Below are 18,154 nucleotides of genomic sequence, written 5' to 3' on the forward strand. Positions count from 1 at the left end.
CCGTCCCCCAGGCCTGGATTAATGCATCAGCAAAGCAGGGCCCTGACGTGGGGGGCCCTGGTCCTTCCCTCCACAGTGGCGGAGCGAGGGGCTCCACCTGCCTCCCTTCCCTTCCCCTGCCCTCCCCTCCACAGGCCTCACTGCCACTGCGGTTGCTTCCTAGCAGCAGCTCTGAGCCCTGCTTCCCGCGGACAGCAGAGCTGAGGTCGGGGGGGAGGTCTTGACCAGCCTGGGGCCCACGAGTTGGTTTGCCTAGGGCCCACTAAAGGGTTAATCCGGCCCTGCCTTCCCATTTCCTTTTCTGCAAACTAGGCGTTACTCGCCTGTGCTCCCCAGAGCGCTGCAAGGCTCAGGTCATTCCTAATTTACATCTTTGGGGAAATGCTACGCAAAGGCAAAGTGCCGCGATATGAAAACAGAGGCTGAGCTGCAACAGCTGTTAAAAGTAGCAGGAACGTCTGGCAGTTGAGTAGCGTACGTGGGGATCTCCCGTTTAAGCTGCTCCCTTTCGGAATAGGTTGGAGGAGGGGAAGAAGATGGTGTCTCAGTGTTTCCCCAAATCCTCCTGCGCAGATGCGTTGCCGGCCTGATGTTGTGCGTTAGCTACAGGGATGCAGATGATGAGAGTCCCGGTGGGATGATGTTGTGCCCCTGGCTGAGAACCACAGGATGAGCCACTGTTGTCCAGACCTCCCAGCACCAAACCTGCTTATAGCATTAGGCTTCACCAGAAGAGCCCCGAAAGGGCCTGGCTGCATAAAGTTGCCTCCTTGGTGCTTATGCGTCAGGGCTAGCTGAGCAAGGTTTCAGCATTAGGCGGGACACACCTACCCATCCTCTAGTTTAACAAGGGTTTTGAATGCAGGCTTTGCAAGCCATCTGCCGCTAGATGGAGGCCTGGGATAGCGAGTGAGAGCAGTGCACTAGCACACACCTGTATTCAAAGATGAACAGACTGAAATTCTTTACAGCCACCCAGGGCCCGTCTTAACTGCCGTCAGGGGTGCAATTGTAGCCTGTGTAGATGCACTCAAGCTCACTTTGCTCTGACTCGGGTACCAAGAGCAGCGAAGCCACAGCAGCCTGGGCATCCGAGTGCAGCGCAGGGAGGCTCGTACCTGAAGTTTGCTACTGTGGTTTTACCAACCTGGGTAGCAGAGCTGGCGAGATGAAAACTAGTCTGAGCCTGCGGATCTGTGCTACGATGATGCATCTGAGCACAGTGTGGGCCTACCGCACTCAATCCAGGACAGGAGACTAGAGGTACTCCGAACAGAAGATACAGGTTTCCTTTGCCAACCACGGGGGTTAGGTTCCTGAAAGTTTCCCTGGTTGGCAAAACCGACAGGGCTGGGGGGTGAGGGGCTGTGGGGGCTGTTGGGGAGGCAGGGGAAGGAGAGAGAGGCAAGCACAGGGCCAGGGGGGCTGTGCCAACTGTACACCCCCCTTCTCTGAAGCGCGTATACTCAAAACCATGGCTGGCAAAACTGTGGTTGGTGAGGGAAACCTGTACTAACTCCATCCTAGAGAGAGGTAGTCCTAGCCACCCTCACCTGACCTTTGCAGAGGCTTTGCACTACTTCGTAGGCCTGTGCGGAGCAGCAAGCATTCACTTTGGATTCAGATTTGGCCGATTCGGAGGACAGTGATACGATTCAGAGATTCAAATCACTGTCCTGATTCAATTCAGCTGAATCGGATCCAAAGGATTCAACGCTGCTTCGGGGATTGGGCCATAGACTAACCAGGCAGCTGACACAGCTGCCTCCAGCTGGTAAGTCTGTTGGGGTTGGGGTTGGGGGAGGGAGGGATTGGGGCTGGGACAAGCTGCCCAGTGGGGGTGCGGCAGTGCTGAGTGGGGGCTATACCCTGCCACTGCTTCCCCGGGGGGGGAGGGGGCAGATGAGGATGCGGCTCATTCCAGGTGGAAGGGGGCAAGCGGCAGCAGGGCATGGCAGAAGCTGCTGCTTCTCCGATGACTGAAATCCATGCAAAGCAAGGAGCTGGGTCTTGAACATTGCAAACGGTCAGACTGGATTGAACTCTTTTGTGCAGGGGCCTGAACTGGATTGAACTCTTCGGGGGGGAGGAGGAAGGCTGAGTAAGTAAGGCCCTGCATTAAAGTTGTGGGTTGAAACCATCACCCCCACCCGACATTCAAAGTTAAGATCCAGAGGAGAGGGTTTTGCAACTTCCACTGAGATCCAGTCCAACGTGAGCTCCTAAAAATTGGGGAGGGGGGTCCCCCTCCAAGCAAGACTCTGGGCCTGTTCCCCACATAGCAAGTCGTCTGTCATATGTCATCTTTTCAAGTGCTTCAACAATCACGTTCAGATGAAGGCCTTCATCCTGAACCGCTGCCTTCCCAGAGCCTCTACAAGCAGCACGGCAGTGCTGGGGTATCCGTGGTGTGACACAGCCACGGTGCTTGAGCAAGCATCAGGCAGGAGTTAATGTGCGAGCTGCAGTCAGAGCGAGAGCTGCCGGTAAAAGATGCCTAATCCCGTCCCACGCAGTTAATATCAAACAGCCCATGGATGTTGCACAGCAATGCCTTTGTTTCATCTGTCCCCTGTCGTGCACAACAGGTTAATGGTCTGTGCTAATATAATTAACAAAGGTAAATCACCTGGCATGGGCCTAAGTCAGGTCAAACCAGTTTTTCTTTCATGTGAAATGTTAGTAACAGGGTACATGAGCTACTTGCTCAAGACCTTAGAAGCGGGCATCGCCGCTCTGGATGGGACCCAGGGGGCCGTCGGGACCTGGAGCCAGGGTCCAGTAAGGACTGTTTCGGAGGGAGGTGCGAGCAATCTGTAGCAGGCAGATGTGGGATAGCCCAGGATCATCCTCTTAGCCCCCCATGGAGACTGGCGCACCTCCTCATGCAGAAGGAGCAATGCCCCTTCTACGTCACGTTTTTGGAGTCATCCGGGAGAAGAGCTCGGCCTATTCCCGACACTCCCGTACATAGTCAGTACCTCTTCTCCCATTCAAACACTCATCGCTCTGACAAATCACCAATAACGCCTCTGTTTTCCAGACAACCTTTGGAAAAAAAATCAGGTTCAAATTCCCAACAGAGGATCTGGGTAGCTGTGTTTCCAATTCACAGACGTGCCCGGGGTCTCATGCTGGCTGATGTGTTACCTGAACCCCCAGCTTCTGCTGGCAGGTGCAAGCACGTCCAATATAAACTTGGGAAGCACTGCCCCGAAACAGATGGTGTTTTTGGTCTGGGAGGTAATTGCTCCCGAGCGCTGCCGCTGATGGATTCCAAGATTTCAGGGAGAAGAAGCCAGACCCCACTGATCTGGGAAGGGAAAAAAGTAAAACAAAGGAGCCCCTGGTCTCTGGTTAGTGGAGCCATCAGCTGCAATCGGATCAGCAGTCATGCCTAGAGCACAGCACTGGTAAGGGGCCATAACAATATTACGTACCAGGGCAGGGGCTGCAGACACAGCTACTGCCCTAGTCTCTCTTACTATCTTCCCGTGCCAAAGCGTAAGGGGAGGTGTGTTAGAGTCACCATTTGCAATGGGATGTTGGCCTGCCTCGTGGCTCTGGGATACAGGAGGGGCCGGAGCAGAGGTTTTCTGGACCAACAGGTGCTCCTCCCAGCCCCAGCTGATCCGTGACCAAACCATGGTATGCTAGGCAGTTACGTGCCCCCCGCCGCCAGAGGCCTGGTCCTCCCCTTGTAGAGCCCCCAGCAGTGATGGGCAGATGTGGTCACTCAGTGGTGCGGTCGTTTCACGGCAGCAATTGCACGAGGGCGACCGGCCTTCACGAGACCTGCAGAGGCGATTCCTCCCGTCCCTGAGAACGAACTCGCCGGGCAGGTCTTTGCTGCAGCAAGTCGCTCCTGGCCCGCTCCCGCGTGCTGTCTCCCGAAGCAAAAGCAACGCAGCACCGGGCCTTGCGCCAGCGAGCCTCCCAGCTTTGTGCACCATGGCAGCTGCATCACGGGTGCTGGGAGGTAGCACCCATGGAGCAGAGGCGTCCCCGCCGCGGCACCCCGCGCCGGTTTAGATGTGCCCGCTCAGTCCCTGCACGTGGGGAAGGGGGATGACAGGGAGCCCCAGCTGTGTGCTACGTGCTCAGGCTCCAGGGCCGAGACTCTGCGATCCTTTGGCACAAAAATGACTCGACCTTTTGGTGCCCGCGGTGCTAGAGGAAGCCTTGAAATGAGAGGGAAGAGAGCTGGTGCTGAAAAGCTGTGTGTTGTGAGCTCTGACTCCAGCGGCCAGGAAAGGGCAATGCAGCAGGTCCCCCGCTGCCCCGATCCTCCCCGTTCTGTTAGGCTTGGCTGCTCCCGAGACGTGCCTCGACATGCATTTGTACGGAGAGCAATTCAGCCGGTGCCTTGACGACGCCGGGGAAGACACACGTCACCCTGGGTTGCTGTTCTTGGCCCACATCCTGCAAGCAGATGTGCCAACGTGGCCCTTAGCCCCTGCCCCCCCATCCAGTCCCTGCACAGGCCCTGCTTGCCAGGCCAGGCCCCCCACACCTCCAGGAGCTTTGAGCGGTTTATTTCCCCTTTTGCAAAGAGTCATATTTCGGAAAAATAAAAAAGTGTTGAATCTCGTAACCAACCACTGCCTGTCAAACCCCGGTCTGGACCTGGCTTGCTTTCCACGTCGCTGCCGCAGAATGAAAGCAGGTAAGAAAATGCACATGAGAAATCGTTGCCAAGGCATATTTTAGGTTATAAAGGTCTGACTGGAAACATTTCTGTTAAGTCCTAAGCAGTTACATGACCACAGTGCCGTTGTCCCAAACGTGTGCTCAGGCCTTGACTCTGTAGGCTGGGATTTTCAAAAGGGGGCCAAGAGTTAAGTCCCAGTGCCTGGATTTCACTGTTTACGGCCCCGGCTCCCATTAAAATCAAGTAGGCACCTCGACACCTGTAAGGACCTGGGTCCTTATCTTCTTAAATCCATTAGAAAAATCCAGCCCCGTGATCTGTCTGTCTGGCTAGCTGACCTCTTGGCTCAAATGGGGCTACCTGTGCCAAGACAGCAAGCGCTGGCCCTAACGGCTGCACAGTCGTAAACTCTGGGTCTGATTCTCCGCACGTTCATGCAGCCGATTTAAGCTAACGCGTGCGAGCGAGCCTAACCCGGGAGTCATCCTAAAATCACGTGTGTGCACACATTTAGGGAAGAGCAGGGCTTTCGAAGAGGGATGATGTACAATCCCTGTCAAACTTCAAACTTCAATGCCGCCCCGAGAGTTGAATGGACTAAGCCAAAGGGAGGTGTCTGCTGACATAGCCTGACCCCCGCAACAAGCCGCGAGGGAGTAGGTTACACCCAGGCTTTCTGGAGAAGTAAATGAGGGAATCCAGCTGCTGATGCTGAGCACTACTTTTTTGGAGGCCATCTAACACACTCAGCAGCCACCAGACCTTAGTCTGTCAAGCCCTTGGCCAAGCAAACGAGTTCTCGCCCGCAGCAAAACCACTGGGGTTAAGAAACCGTTTTCACGTTTCCCCCTGTCCCCAGCTCAATCGGAGCCAGAGGCAGCTCTCCCCCCCCACCCTCGTTTGGGGGGGAAGCTGGTTTCTGCTCAAAGCAGAGGAACAAAAACTGAACACATGCACAACTGCGCACGGAAACACTCGCAGGCTCAGTTAAGCTATGCAGGGCTAACGGCTGCCCAGGAAGTCTGCGGTCCAGGCTCTGGGCCTGTTGCTGTTTTCCTTTACTGCTAATCCCATTTGGTTACGGTTTTCCACGCACACAGGAATGCTGATTCATTGCATTCAGTCTGACGGGTATAAATACAGAAGTGCAAGGGGGGGTTCACCAGCTTTCTTCAAAAAGGCACGAGAGAAACATCAGACGCTTTCAAGAAGACACAAAAGAAACGTTCAGAGGTTCAACCGCTCAGCGAGACGGAGAAGGCTGTGGCGGAGGTAAGGTACAGAAGAGCGTTTCCATAAAGGTGATTAGGGAAATATCTTATCCTAGCAACGTTTCAATCAGTAAAAGAGAAGGGAAAGTTAGCAGAGAATATCAGCGGTCTATACTGGGGTTACAGACCTCTTTCCACATTCCTGGATTTGAATGCAATTTTATGACTACTGTATCAGAGTTTTGTAATAAATAACATACTGTGCTTCGAGATATTTCAGAAGCAATAGTTATTTGTAGAGTATTAAAGCTCTACCAGGGAGAGGGAGGGGAGCATGGCAACGGCAAAGGCTCCACAAACTGATGTAGTACAATACTGTTTAGAGGCCTGGCCTCTTACCTTATTCCTACAAGCGCTCTCTGTTTGGAGAACAGTCGCACCAAAAGCAATGGGCCTGCTCACACAGCTGGCTGCTGAATCGGGCAGAGAAATGGGATTTACAAGGAAAGGCTGAAATAACTAGGATTATTTAATCTGGAGAGCACAAGAGTGAGGTGGGTTGATAACCACCCTTTGGGTATTTGAAGTCCGTTGTGGAGAGGACAGGGATATTACACTGTCTGTGCCTGCAGAGGACAGGATAAGGAGCAATGGTCTTAAATTGCAGCAAGGGAAATGTACGGGGGATTATTAGAAAGCACTCTCATTGCGGGGTGGGGTGGGGAGATGTTGTTAGCTGTGTTAGTCTGAAGTCAGGTAAGAGGCAGAGAGTACGTCTACATGAGATGCTAACTGCAGAGTAGCTTAATAACGCTGCGCAGTAGCGTGCTGCGCAGGAGCGGTGCCAATACGCGACTGTGCGGTAGCATTAGGCTACTGCGCAATAAGTGTCACTAAAAACCCGTGCGCTGGCGTTACTGCACATTTAGTACTTGGCTAACCAGGGACTAAGCTTAACGCGCGGTAACTACAGCACATTAATGAACGTGGAGAGGTGCCCAGAATGAAGCGGCAGTTGCTTACGAAAGATTATGCATCTCTGATTCAATTAGTCCAGTGGTCTCCAAACTTTTTAAGTAGGAGAGCACCTTTGGCATTTAAAAGCAACTCAAAATCTGCCGTGCACTGCCATCACCTCCCCAGCAGGTAAGTCTGTGGGGAGGGAAGTGGGGGGCAAATCAAGAAAAAATTATTTGGGGGTGCACCTCCCCAGCAGGTAAGTCCCACCTGGCCGGGGCCCCACTCAACTTACCCCTGCGCCTGCCTCTGCGGCACTGTCCCTCGTTGCAGGGGCCTCGATCCAGCCCTTGCCCCTTCCCTCCCCCAGGGACTGGCCTGCTGGGCCGGGGCACATGCATGCACGCGGGCACTCAGCTCCCCACCCCAGCCTCGGATCGACTCCAAGAGGCTCTGAGATCTCCCGGTGGATCAAGATCCACTGGTTGGTGATGCATTAGTCTATAGGGCGTAACTTTGCATTGAGGGTGGTTTAGGGGCCGCTGGGAAATGGAGTCCGGGCTTTGCCCACCCCGGTTGAGACTAACCTTTGAAGACTGAATCATTTCAGCCTCAGGATTTGTGACTGTCTGTACTTAGCCCCGAGGTCCCCTCCAGCCCTACTCTTCTGATCCTGAGAAGGGGTCCTGAAAGGCAGTGGGGGCAGCAGCAAGAGTTTGAAAAACTGAATCTATTAGCGGGAAACTGTCTAGAATTGATTGTCCAGAAATGCTATTCTGACTCCTCACATGGAGATACAATTCCAGAATACACTCGTATTTATTTAGGAGGAGACGATTCGGAAATAGATGATATCGAATTGCTATTCCAGTCAACAGGGCCTAAGACAGACTCATTCTCCAAATGCCCTTGCCTTCCAGATCTAGTGTCCTCTGTCAACCTTTCAAAATAAAACTTACATAATTTATATATCAATATATTTCATCCATATAATGCATGTAAGGAGTTGCTATTTTCTCCCTCTGATTTAAGAAATAAGTCCTGTCTGCACACAGGGTGGAAAACAAAAGCACATTTAAGATCTGTGCCAGATGCTGTTTTCCCCTCAAATATTTCTACTTTATCTAACAGACGTTATGTCAAAAACATTATGCTAATCACAGCCTGCCTTCAATGGTGAACAGCGTTTTGACACAAGGTGAAAAGAGCAGGAATAAAACTAGTAAAATCTCACTTAAAATCTGAAACGGTTTAACTTTGCTCTCCTGCATCCACTGCCACTCAGGACAGTCTCATGGACCTTACCGGGACTTGCACGTGTGCACAAGGGCTTTTCTGCTGTGTGGGGCCCACACAGATTACTACCCATCGTTTCACTCCTGGGGGGAAGGCCAAACGAATCCTGGCTACTGGTAGTAATAGGGTATGGACACACACCTACATCTGGAGCCATTTCAGAGGGGAATGTTTCCAAGGGGCAGTTGTGGTTATGTCCTAATCGGTACGCCGGGACAAGCGGGGAAGGAAATGCATCGTTCCTAGCTTGTCCGCACCAAACGACTAGAAGTACCAGATGCTGCCCTTTTGAAGCAGCTCCAGACGTGTGCGCGCCTCCACCGATAAGAGGAAGGGAAAGCTTGCGGAGGAATTGCATGGCAACCCAGTTTGAAGAGGCACCGTACAAGGAAGAACAGACAGGGAGTCCTGGATTCACATCATCCGCATTTCTTCACCAGCCCACAGCTGTACATAATCACGGCAAGTTCACTGGCACAGTCAATGCCGAGGGGCTAATTCATCAGTACCTTTTCACTCATCTGCGCTTCACGGGACTGACTATGAAGATGAGGCAAGAACTTCTGAGTGACGAATTACAAAGCTAGCTGCTCTCTGCGGCAGATGTTGCCTGCTTTGAAAAGATCGTTTGCAGCTTTAGTGAGACACAAGATGGGTTTAGGGCCATCTGCTTGGATTTCAGTCCTCCCCGAATAACAATACAGAAGTTCAGAAGAAGAAACTCCTACAGAAATGAAGCTTGGCATGAATGCTACTCCTCCCGGCATCCAAAGCAAATCTGAAGTCTCCCCGCTGGCAGTCTACCCCACTATCTACAGAACGACTCCAGCGTTTGTCTCCTGCAAGCAGAAGGAAAGTGAAGTTTGCTGCTTAGTGGGGAGAGACTAGATAATACCAACCCGGGGTCACATAAATGCACTTGTAGTTCTCCTCTTTCCAATCCTGAGACACAGCAGTTCAGACACGAGCCTCAAGATCCTCCTCCAAATGGAGACACTAGCTCCCCCGAGTACATATTTGCTTAATATGGTGAGGGACAGGGACCCTGTTTTTCTCTGATCAAAAAAAAAAAATCCCCAATTTTCAGATTTTAGAAAAACAAACAAACCCCCAAATCCACATTTTTCCATGATTAAAATGAAACACCACCAATATATAGATGTATACATTAGTGGTGTTTAAATCTATACATTATAGTTTCATGGTTAGTAGGGTCAGAAGGGACCTGAGCAGATCATCGAGTCCGACCCCCTGCCCTGGCAGGAAGAGTACTGGGGTCAAACGACCCCAGCAAAGTGTCTGTCTAGCCTCCTTTTGAAGACTAATTAGTCTTCTTTCATTTTAATCATGGAAAAAAATAAAATGTGGATTTTGGGTTACTTTTTTAAATCCCAAAATTGGGGATTTTTTTTTTTATTTTAATCAGAGAAAACCAGGATCCCTGGCGATGGAGAACAGACTAAAAGGATGGCTCCGTCTGTGCTGAGCGTGTCGGCACGCTGTTGAACACACGTTCTGTGGCATTTCCAGACTGGGTTTCTTGTCTGCTAAAATAGTATTTTCTTGCCCTCCCTGCTTTCACTTGCCCCTCCCAGAGTGCAAAAGATGTTTGCTAATTTGGGGGGGGACCCGACTGAGCATCACCATGACGGTGCTGAGCTTTCCGGTACAATAAGCTCTTCTTTCCAGTGCACGGGGAGGGCTCTGGGCGCTTGGCAGGGCCTGGACTTCTCCAGACAACAGCGTAGCGAGTGATGCTAGTCTTGGAGTCAAAGGCCACGTGAAATAAATGGCACGAGAGGTGCTGTGCTGGGGCAGCTCTCAGGAAAGTGCACGTTACGGGTCTGAGACAGAGTGTGGGTGCTTTGCTTTGTGCTATAGGAGCCTGTGGAGGTTTCCCCTGGTTCAGTCCCCACTGCGCCTGCCACCAACACAGCCGTCCTGTTCAGATCCCATTTGCCAGCAGCTCTCGCAGTGCAGGATGCCTTGCCCCGCGAGTTACTCACTGACGTGAAGAATGGGGATCACATTTTAAAAGCTGCGATGGAAGTAACCGTGAAGTGACTGCCAGCACCCTGGAGTCCCCAAAGGAGGGTTGACAACTGTCTCAACGTCCCCGGTGCCTGTACAGCCGGCAGAGCTGCTCCGCGGCAACCCCTTCCCGCAGCCTCCAGTGCAGCGAGGAGCAGCCGGGGCCTCTCTCTAGCAGATGTGCCCTTGAGGGGCCCAAGGTTGCCAGCATCAATTAGTGCAGCCTCCAGGCTCTGGAAATACCCCAGGGTGATGCCGCCTGGCCCTGGCAGCCAGGAAGCGTAACCCCTTCCCTTGCATTTCCTACCCCGAGAATCAAACCAACCTCCTGCGAATGCTCAGAGGAATTCGATACGGCACACATCTGGCTGCACCCCAGCTACGGCTCAGGGACGTGGACATGGCACCGCATTTCCACTTTGCCCTTGGAAAAATGTCAACACGTCAGCCCGTTCCCAAAGCCGGAGCGATGTGCTGTAGGGGCTGCTCTGCCAGTAATGCAATTGTCCTGCCTCGCTGACTCCGTTCTGTCTTTTCAGAGACACGGGGCATTTATCAAATTAGGACTTGCAGGAAGGAGAAGGGATCCAGCAGGCTATATTTAGCAGCAGCAACAACAAAAAAAAAAAAGCAGCAGAATCAGCTGACTGGAAGCAGTAAGCCTGATGCACGGTCTAGTGTTAGACAGCTCGTCTTCTCTCCGGGAAGCGAGGAGGGTGCAGGACTTGGGAACCGCAGAGTAGAAACACGCCCAGCTCCGAGAGGAGAGAGACGTTCAGGTAAGGAAAAGGAGGGTGCTTTAAAAGCTGGAAGTTGTGCCTTGTGCTGGAGGCTGCTAAAATGGGATGCTAAGGATGAGAGCTGCTGAAACTTCGGGCATCTCCAACACAGGAGAAAGCAGAGACCTGCAGGGAGACGAGCTGTAGCTGTTCCCAGCCCAGGTCCTGCTGTACCCGGGGCCAGCCCAACCCGGTAGATGCAAGGTCATGTGCTAGCACTCGGCCGTGCAGCTCTCTAGCCCTGCGGTGCTGATGTGATTTTGGCAGCCATTTAGCCAGATCAGGTGAAATCCTTGCAAATGCAAATGCAAGGGAGGAGGGAGGAAGACCAGGACGGAGGGGTTATTGCAAACGTGCCCTTCGATGGACAGAGCGGGCACGTGAGTAAAACAAAGTAAAGGGGCATTGGCAGGGCCTGGCACCTTCAGATCCAAACCATTTCTCCCAATGGGAAAGACTCCAATGGGAGCCACACGAGAACTTGATTTCTCACCTAAAGGCATCGAAGAATGAGGAATGAAGACAGAAAGCCTTCTCAGCGTGCTTCACAGACAAAAGTTACGTTAGCAAGGTCCAGACAGGGCTGATGTTTCTAGCTGTCTGAAATGAAACCTGTAATAGAGCCAGCAACAGAGCAGAAAGCATGAGTATGCAGCAATTTCTACTCTGTATGCTGAAGAAGGGCACAGCCCCTGCATTTCAGATGTGGCCTATGCCTTGCTGCAGAGGGTTTCTGAAGCTAGAACTGATTTCTAGTAATAAAAGGAAGAAGAAAAAGAAAGCCCACAACACATTCATGCACATAAATAGCTATTTCCACACGTATGCATTTAGAAAGCACAATGGAGCAGTGCAATTTTGACTAAGTAGTCACATAAAAATCTGGAAGTCAAAAATTGGATCTGGGCTATAAAGCATTTGCTTGCAAAAATGCTCAAAGCCAAGAGTTACCCCAGAAACAGTACTTGAGGAACTGAAACCATTTCAGGGTTGGGTGCTAGTTAATAAACAAGGTAGGCCACATTTGCATTGCCTTTGTAAGGAGTAGAATAAGAGCCCTGACTTTGCAGGAACTAAGATCACTCAGCTTGGGATGGTCCTGAATGTATTGCCCTTGAGCCAGCGTAATTACTGGTGCACAGCCGGTAGCACTGGTGCAAAGGGGTGGGTTTTTGAACCACCATTTTTTTGTCATTTCTGGGGGGAACAGACCAAGTGTAATATCACCGCCCTGTGCAATACTTCACTTAATGGAGAACCAGCTCCTATCCGTGAACAAAGAGGGACTCCATTAACTGGGCCCCAATCCTATAGTCCCCCGTACGTGCCCCCCAGGCACGACTCCCTGTCACACTGTGCAAAAAAACAGAAGCCATATCCAGTACGGAGAGCGGGATTACCTGGAAGCTTCTTCTGATGCTCTTGCTCCTATATCCCAGGCAGCGGTATTTAGGGACATACCTAAATTGTGGCGAAACAAAGGGTTTTCACAGCCTGCTTGGGGCGTGCAAAGCCAATGTCGTGGGTGTTTCGCGGCGGCCCTGCCCCTTTGGGCTGATTGGTGGAGAGCCCAGGGAGGAGGAGGGACTGCTGGGTCCCACTGGGGGGGGGCACATTTTATTTTATTTTTTGCTGATTTTTCAGATTTCATGGACCGTCCCGGATTTCACTGTTCACACAAAACTACGAATTAAGTAGGTCCCTATTATATTGAACCAGCAGGCGCATGTAGGGCTGGGCTGTCCGACTGTCAGAGGAAGAGCTGCGTGATTCTCTTTACTGAATTGTTTTATCATTTGCCACATGTGAATAATTAGCCATTTAATATATTTTGTTCATGACCCCCCTCCGATTAAAAAGATTTACCAGCTGTATTTTTAAAAGGTTCCCCTGTATGTTATTGCTTGCTTCTTCACTACAAAAAAAAAAAAAAGGAATAGGAAGAGGATCATATTCATTTTACAGTTCCTGTATCGGAGAGTTTCTCATTTGCATGTGCCAATTATGTCTTGTATATTTTTTGTAGCCATGGCGCCCCGGCTCAGGCTGAATATTACAAAGCCTCTGCCAACCATATGTGAAACCCATGAGGAAATGCAGGAGGATTTAAGCAGCAATGGAAAAAGTTTGGGAAGCTTGTCCACCAACCCAGACCTGTGCTCCAGCGAAGATTACCTTCAATCCATCTGCCAGTTAGCAAGACCCACCTTCCCCGTGATACCTGAAAACTACCCGAGGGTCCGAGACAAGACGACGCTTCAAGAAGACTGGCAGTGCCCGAAGCCTGTGGTGATGCCGAGAGCAATCCCCAAATGTAAACTCACCAACATCATCTCAAACGTCATGTCATTAGAAACAGTCCGTCTAGTTTGCGAAGAGGGAAAGCTGTACCCCTGCTCCGGCGATGATCCTCTAGAAAAGCTGTATGCACAAGCAGGAAAGACTCATCATTATAAGGGTCCTGCCTCCAGTGAAACCTTAAGTGCAGACCACTCACAAACCGGCCCTTGTAATACCAGCAGTGATGAAACCCATCTAGTCGACTCTCAAGATAAACCTACAAAGAAGCCAAATCTGCCCAGGATATTCAGTTTTCCGAGGCTTCCCTCCCCTGGGCCAGTCCAGAGAGGGGATCGCTTCCCAGAGCTGAAATCCCTGAAAAACCACGAGAGGTCAGCACCAGGAAGCGATCAGACTCAGAAAGAAAACTGCACCATGCTAATTAGCAGTAAGCGGATATGGCCACGGCCAACCAGAGAGAAATTTCCAGGAAACAAGATTCTGGGATGCTCTTTAAGGCGGCAATATAGCCTGTTCAAAACAGCAGACAGCGCTGAAAAAGCAGAGGTGGATTCTTCCAGCTACAACAAAAAAGCGACGGGAGAGGCTCTGAGTAAGCAGAGATACCTGGAACGCTTTCACGTAGCTAAAAAAGCCCTGATCCATAACTGGATCTCCGAGTGCAAATGTGCCTGGCAAGAAGCAAAGGTTACAGCCTGCCTGCTTCCGGCCATTGCAGAAGTATGAGCAAGAAGGATGCTGAGCCGTAGTCTTATTTGCAAGAAATGGTGGGCGCTGCTACTTGGAAATTCTCCCTACCGCTTGCATTCATTAAGCAGAGAAGAGGGCCACAGAATAGGTTTGCAGAGGAAGCAGACACATTTGGATCCATTGCATCTCTCACAGATGAGCACAGAGGCAGTTCAGATACTCAGACCCTTTACTTTTCAAGGGGAGAGCATAGGAAAGCAGCAAGTGACGGTGGGAGGCAGGAGTTTATAACAGCATCTTGCATCTGATCGGCGGCATGCACTGCTCATGCCTGTCCTGCACCCAGAGAACATAGCCAAAGGTGGATAACATCCTGCCTGCCTGCATCGCGCTCCACTTATTATCACAGCTTCCACCACCCGGGAACGACCTCCCTACACGATAAGGCAACAAACTCCTCCGTTTATCAGCACTGCAAACACGGTCACAAACCGCTTAATGGCAACAACTTCAATGTTCGCTACTGGATTAGTGCGCTGCTTCATGTCATAATTATCAAGTGATGTTCTGAGGCTGAATCTGTTGGCAGACAATTAGCGGAGTAATTTGCTTTCTTAAAGGGGTGTTGGTTGTAGCCGTGTTGGTCAAAGGACATAGGTAGACAAGGTTCTGGGGGTAAATCTTATTAGACCAACTCAAAGTTGAGTTGGTCTAATAAAAGATATCAGATTTGCCCTCTTAAAGAAATACAGCAGCAAACAAAAGTCTGGGGTTTTTTTGGTTTTTTTTTTTTGCTTCACTGTGAAAGGAAACTTGGGCAGTATGCAATATGCTCTCTCTGATGATGGAGTACAGATTTTGAAAAAGCCTGGTGTGTATCACAGCAACTGTGCTCTCTTTCCATTTGATGTCTTGTGGGTTAAATAGGTCTCCATGGAAATGCTCTAAAAATTAGAAGAGGCCTTTCATGAACACACTCCATTAGAGCGCGGTGTGGGAAGGGATTGGAGAACCAGGCGCTCATTGTGCGGTGCGTGTTAACATGGGCCTTGCATTGCTGTTAGAGTGCAATGAAAATGCTCTGCTCTTTCAGTGTTACTAGGGATCCACATGAAACCCGGCAGCCCACATACTCTCACTCTTTTCATAGCGTTATATTACTCCGCAGGCATGTATAAAGCTTTTCCACGCCCACGGCTGGATACAGCTGCATCACCTACAGAACACACCTGTAATGTGTAACAAGCCAAATAGGTCACAAATCAATACTGCAAATGCCATGGTACTGTAGGAGGTGCATTTCTGGGGGCTGGACACCACAGGATCCTAGCTCTGAATGCAAGTCTGCCACTTATTTAGTGTAGTGCCTTAAGCAAGTCACTTAATTTCTGTGCCTCGGTTTCCTAATCTGTACTGCACCATTAATAATACTGGCCTATATTTGCATGAAGCGCTGCAAGATCCCGGGAAGAAAGGCCTTGTGCAAGCGCATTATATCAGCAGGTTGTGCTTCTCCATACACCAGGCCCTATCCTTGAATACAAAGCAACTCAGCAGTTGTTCATGCCACATCTGCTGGGCGATGGACAAAGACAGCCTCAGTGAAGGAGGTTACAGCACGGAGGGTAAAAACAGGTGTCGGTTTATCCTGGGTCTGATTGTCCCGCGGGGACAGTCATTTATACACCCGGCTTGAAGGGCAGTTGACTCAGACTAGGCCCCAGTTGTTCTCTCAAATGCTTCACAGGTACTCGAAGTGGCACAACGGGCATGTACATCTGTAGGGTACTGGCATAAAAGTCTGTCCTGGGAGAAATAGGACGCCTGTTTTTAGCTTACGAGTGTCCACAGGGGGAGTGCGTGCAGAGGAGCTAGTGCACTGCAACATCCCACCCTCTTACTCTGTAATAACTCTCCTATGTAGACAAACCTGGAGTCAATAATCTGGATTTCTGCTAAAACAGAGCACAGGCCTCTGCCCACCACTACGTTTTCCATGGCAGAAGCAGGAAAGCATTTGAAAAGCTCCTCAGTGCTGACCAGAGATCAAGCCCCTGTCCTGCACGTGCATTTTCATTAAGGAAGTGTTAATCGACGCAAGCGTTTCACAGTGCCTTTGCTTCAAGCAATATTTTCAGGAGTCATGTAGAAGCAGTTTATTTTAACCTGTCATTAATTACAACTGCTGATTGTAGAGCAATTTAGATGTATTAGTTGCATTGTGTAGATGAGGCTCTAAATGGATGTGTTGCAGCCTAATGACTCCTATAGCAGATTGCCAGGGCACTTAATGACTTGGGAGTGGAAAACCTCCAGAACAAAATCAATTGTAGATTTGCCATTTCAGCCGTCACAGACCGTAAACGAGAGGCAGGCTAATACAAATGCACCTCTCTTTACTCAAAGACAGGCATAACCCTCCCCAACTGGCAGAGAAGTGCAGGGCAGAGCGCCAGCCAAGAGCTCTCATTGCTGGGTTATTAGGAGTGAATTGGTTGGCACCTGGGGAGCGATGGCAGCCGGCTGCTGGCTCTGCTTAGGAGGGAAACCTTTGTGCAAAGCTACGCTCGTGAAAAACGCGTAGAAACTTATTTCTGTAGAAAAACAAAACCGAAGTAGGTTGGAGGAAGGGGGCAAGGTCTGATGAGTGTCTCGGTGCAGTGTGTTAGTGGCACATCTCAGCCATATGGAAAGCCCACGATGGCCTCGGTGCCCGCTGGAGCCCTGGGAGAGAGTTTGAGGAGCAGGGAAATATTGCATTGGCTCTTGCTTTCCTGACCCGTGCAACAAGGACGAAGTACTGGAGGGCAGCCCGACTGTCCCGCTCCTTCTTTTGTGTCCTGCTCCCCTTCTGTATGTGCTAACCGTTTTCTTGAGGCACCGTATGGATGGAAAAGATACTGTGCCCTTTCTGTGTCATTCCCGTTCCCCCTCCCAGCTTTATTCTGTAATTACCCTTCAACTAAATATTTATGAGGCTGCAATGCCTAGCAAATCTGTTGTTGCTACTGCATGTATCATCAGTGCTTTGGAGAGCAGATGCAAATAAAAAACATCCAACCTAACTGTTTTCCTTGTCAGTACGGTGCCTGCTATTTTCAGTGCAAATGCTGCCAACATGGCATTTAGGATGCATGACCCTACACGCAATATGAAGGCACAGCTCCGTTTTTGCTGGTGACTCCCTTTCGTGCGTGCCCGTCTTTGAAAGGCTGAAGCAGCTCAAGCGCCCTGTTGTGCGCTGGTCGACCATGTAGAAAGTCTGCGTTCAGCTACTGGGCCCAGTTTCCTTCCTTCGGGGCAGGCTGGCTTTGGGGGCGTGGGAGGTGGAGAGCAGGGGCTGCTGTTGCTCAACAGGAATTGGCTGGTGAATGCAAGAGGCGGCATTAAGAAGCAGCCAGGTCTCTAGAGCCATAATGACAAGGGAGAAGAGGCTGCTTTTCATGGACTCAGCAGGGATCTCGAAGATGAGAACTCATCCACGGGGAAAACAAGTCAAAGAGCTGAACTAGTGAGACCCAGTCCTTGCAGCAGACTGAGCTGGACTATAAAGGACTTCACCAACTTGTAAGGGCAATTCAGGTTAGGGCCTGTGTAGACAGGAAGCTGGAAAAACGTGTGCTGGGCATCTCTCTGCCTAGAATAAGACAGCCGTGGTAACAGTGCTGCACTGTTTGCTTTCTATAAAGATGCGGCACAAAAGGAGGGCTGGGAGTCAAGAGACTTGAGGTCTATAGTGGACCTGGTCTATAATTCACCACGTGAACCTGTGACAAGAAAGCTTCCCCCGTAGGTACTAGGTCCTTTTGCAGAATGGGGGTTTTCAGAAGCCTAGTTTAGCTCGGACACAAACTCCCCCCAGGTCCCGCTGCAGGCGTCCAAGTGACTTCTAGGATCCGGCCCTTGGGCACGCCAGCGCTGAGCGCTCCCACGCTGACTCAGGCATCTTGCCAGCAACAACCACAGCCCAGAGCCTGGCGTGCACGAAGGCAAAGGGGCAAGGGGAGGCGAGGAGATGAGAGAGGGAACATTAACATGGCAGTGGAAAATGCAGGGGGCAGGTGCAAACCAGGGGGGGAAGAGTGGGAGAGGATGAGGGTGCAGAGACCATTATCTCTCTGAAGTACTGTAGTCAAAATTTTCATCTGTGGTTACTTAACTAACAAGATCAAGTTCACTGTCTATTAATAGGTGCAATAATGTTGTTCTGTAGCCAGAGCTTTTAGCATACCAATTTT

General features: G+C 50.7%; 1 protein-coding gene across 1 annotated transcript; it reads left to right on the plus strand.

Annotated features, from left to right (window-relative positions):
- The first annotated feature begins 11,263 nt into the window (after positions 1-11,263).
- LOC109289912 lies at positions 11,264-16,981 on the plus strand. Its single transcript, XM_019506187.1, has 2 exons — positions 11,264-11,305; positions 12,952-16,981. The coding sequence occupies exon 2, from the start codon at positions 12,954-12,956 to the stop codon at positions 13,950-13,952; it is 999 nt and encodes a 332-aa protein (XP_019361732.1). The 5' UTR covers positions 11,264-11,305; positions 12,952-12,953; the 3' UTR covers positions 13,953-16,981.
- Positions 16,982-18,154: the final 1,173 nt, after the last annotated feature.

The sequence above is a fragment of the Gavialis gangeticus genome, unplaced genomic scaffold (genome assembly GCF_001723915.1).
Source record: "Gavialis gangeticus isolate Ggan-Ray unplaced genomic scaffold, GavGan_comp1, whole genome shotgun sequence".
In the NCBI taxonomy this organism is placed as follows: domain Eukaryota; kingdom Metazoa; phylum Chordata; order Crocodylia; family Gavialidae; genus Gavialis; species Gavialis gangeticus.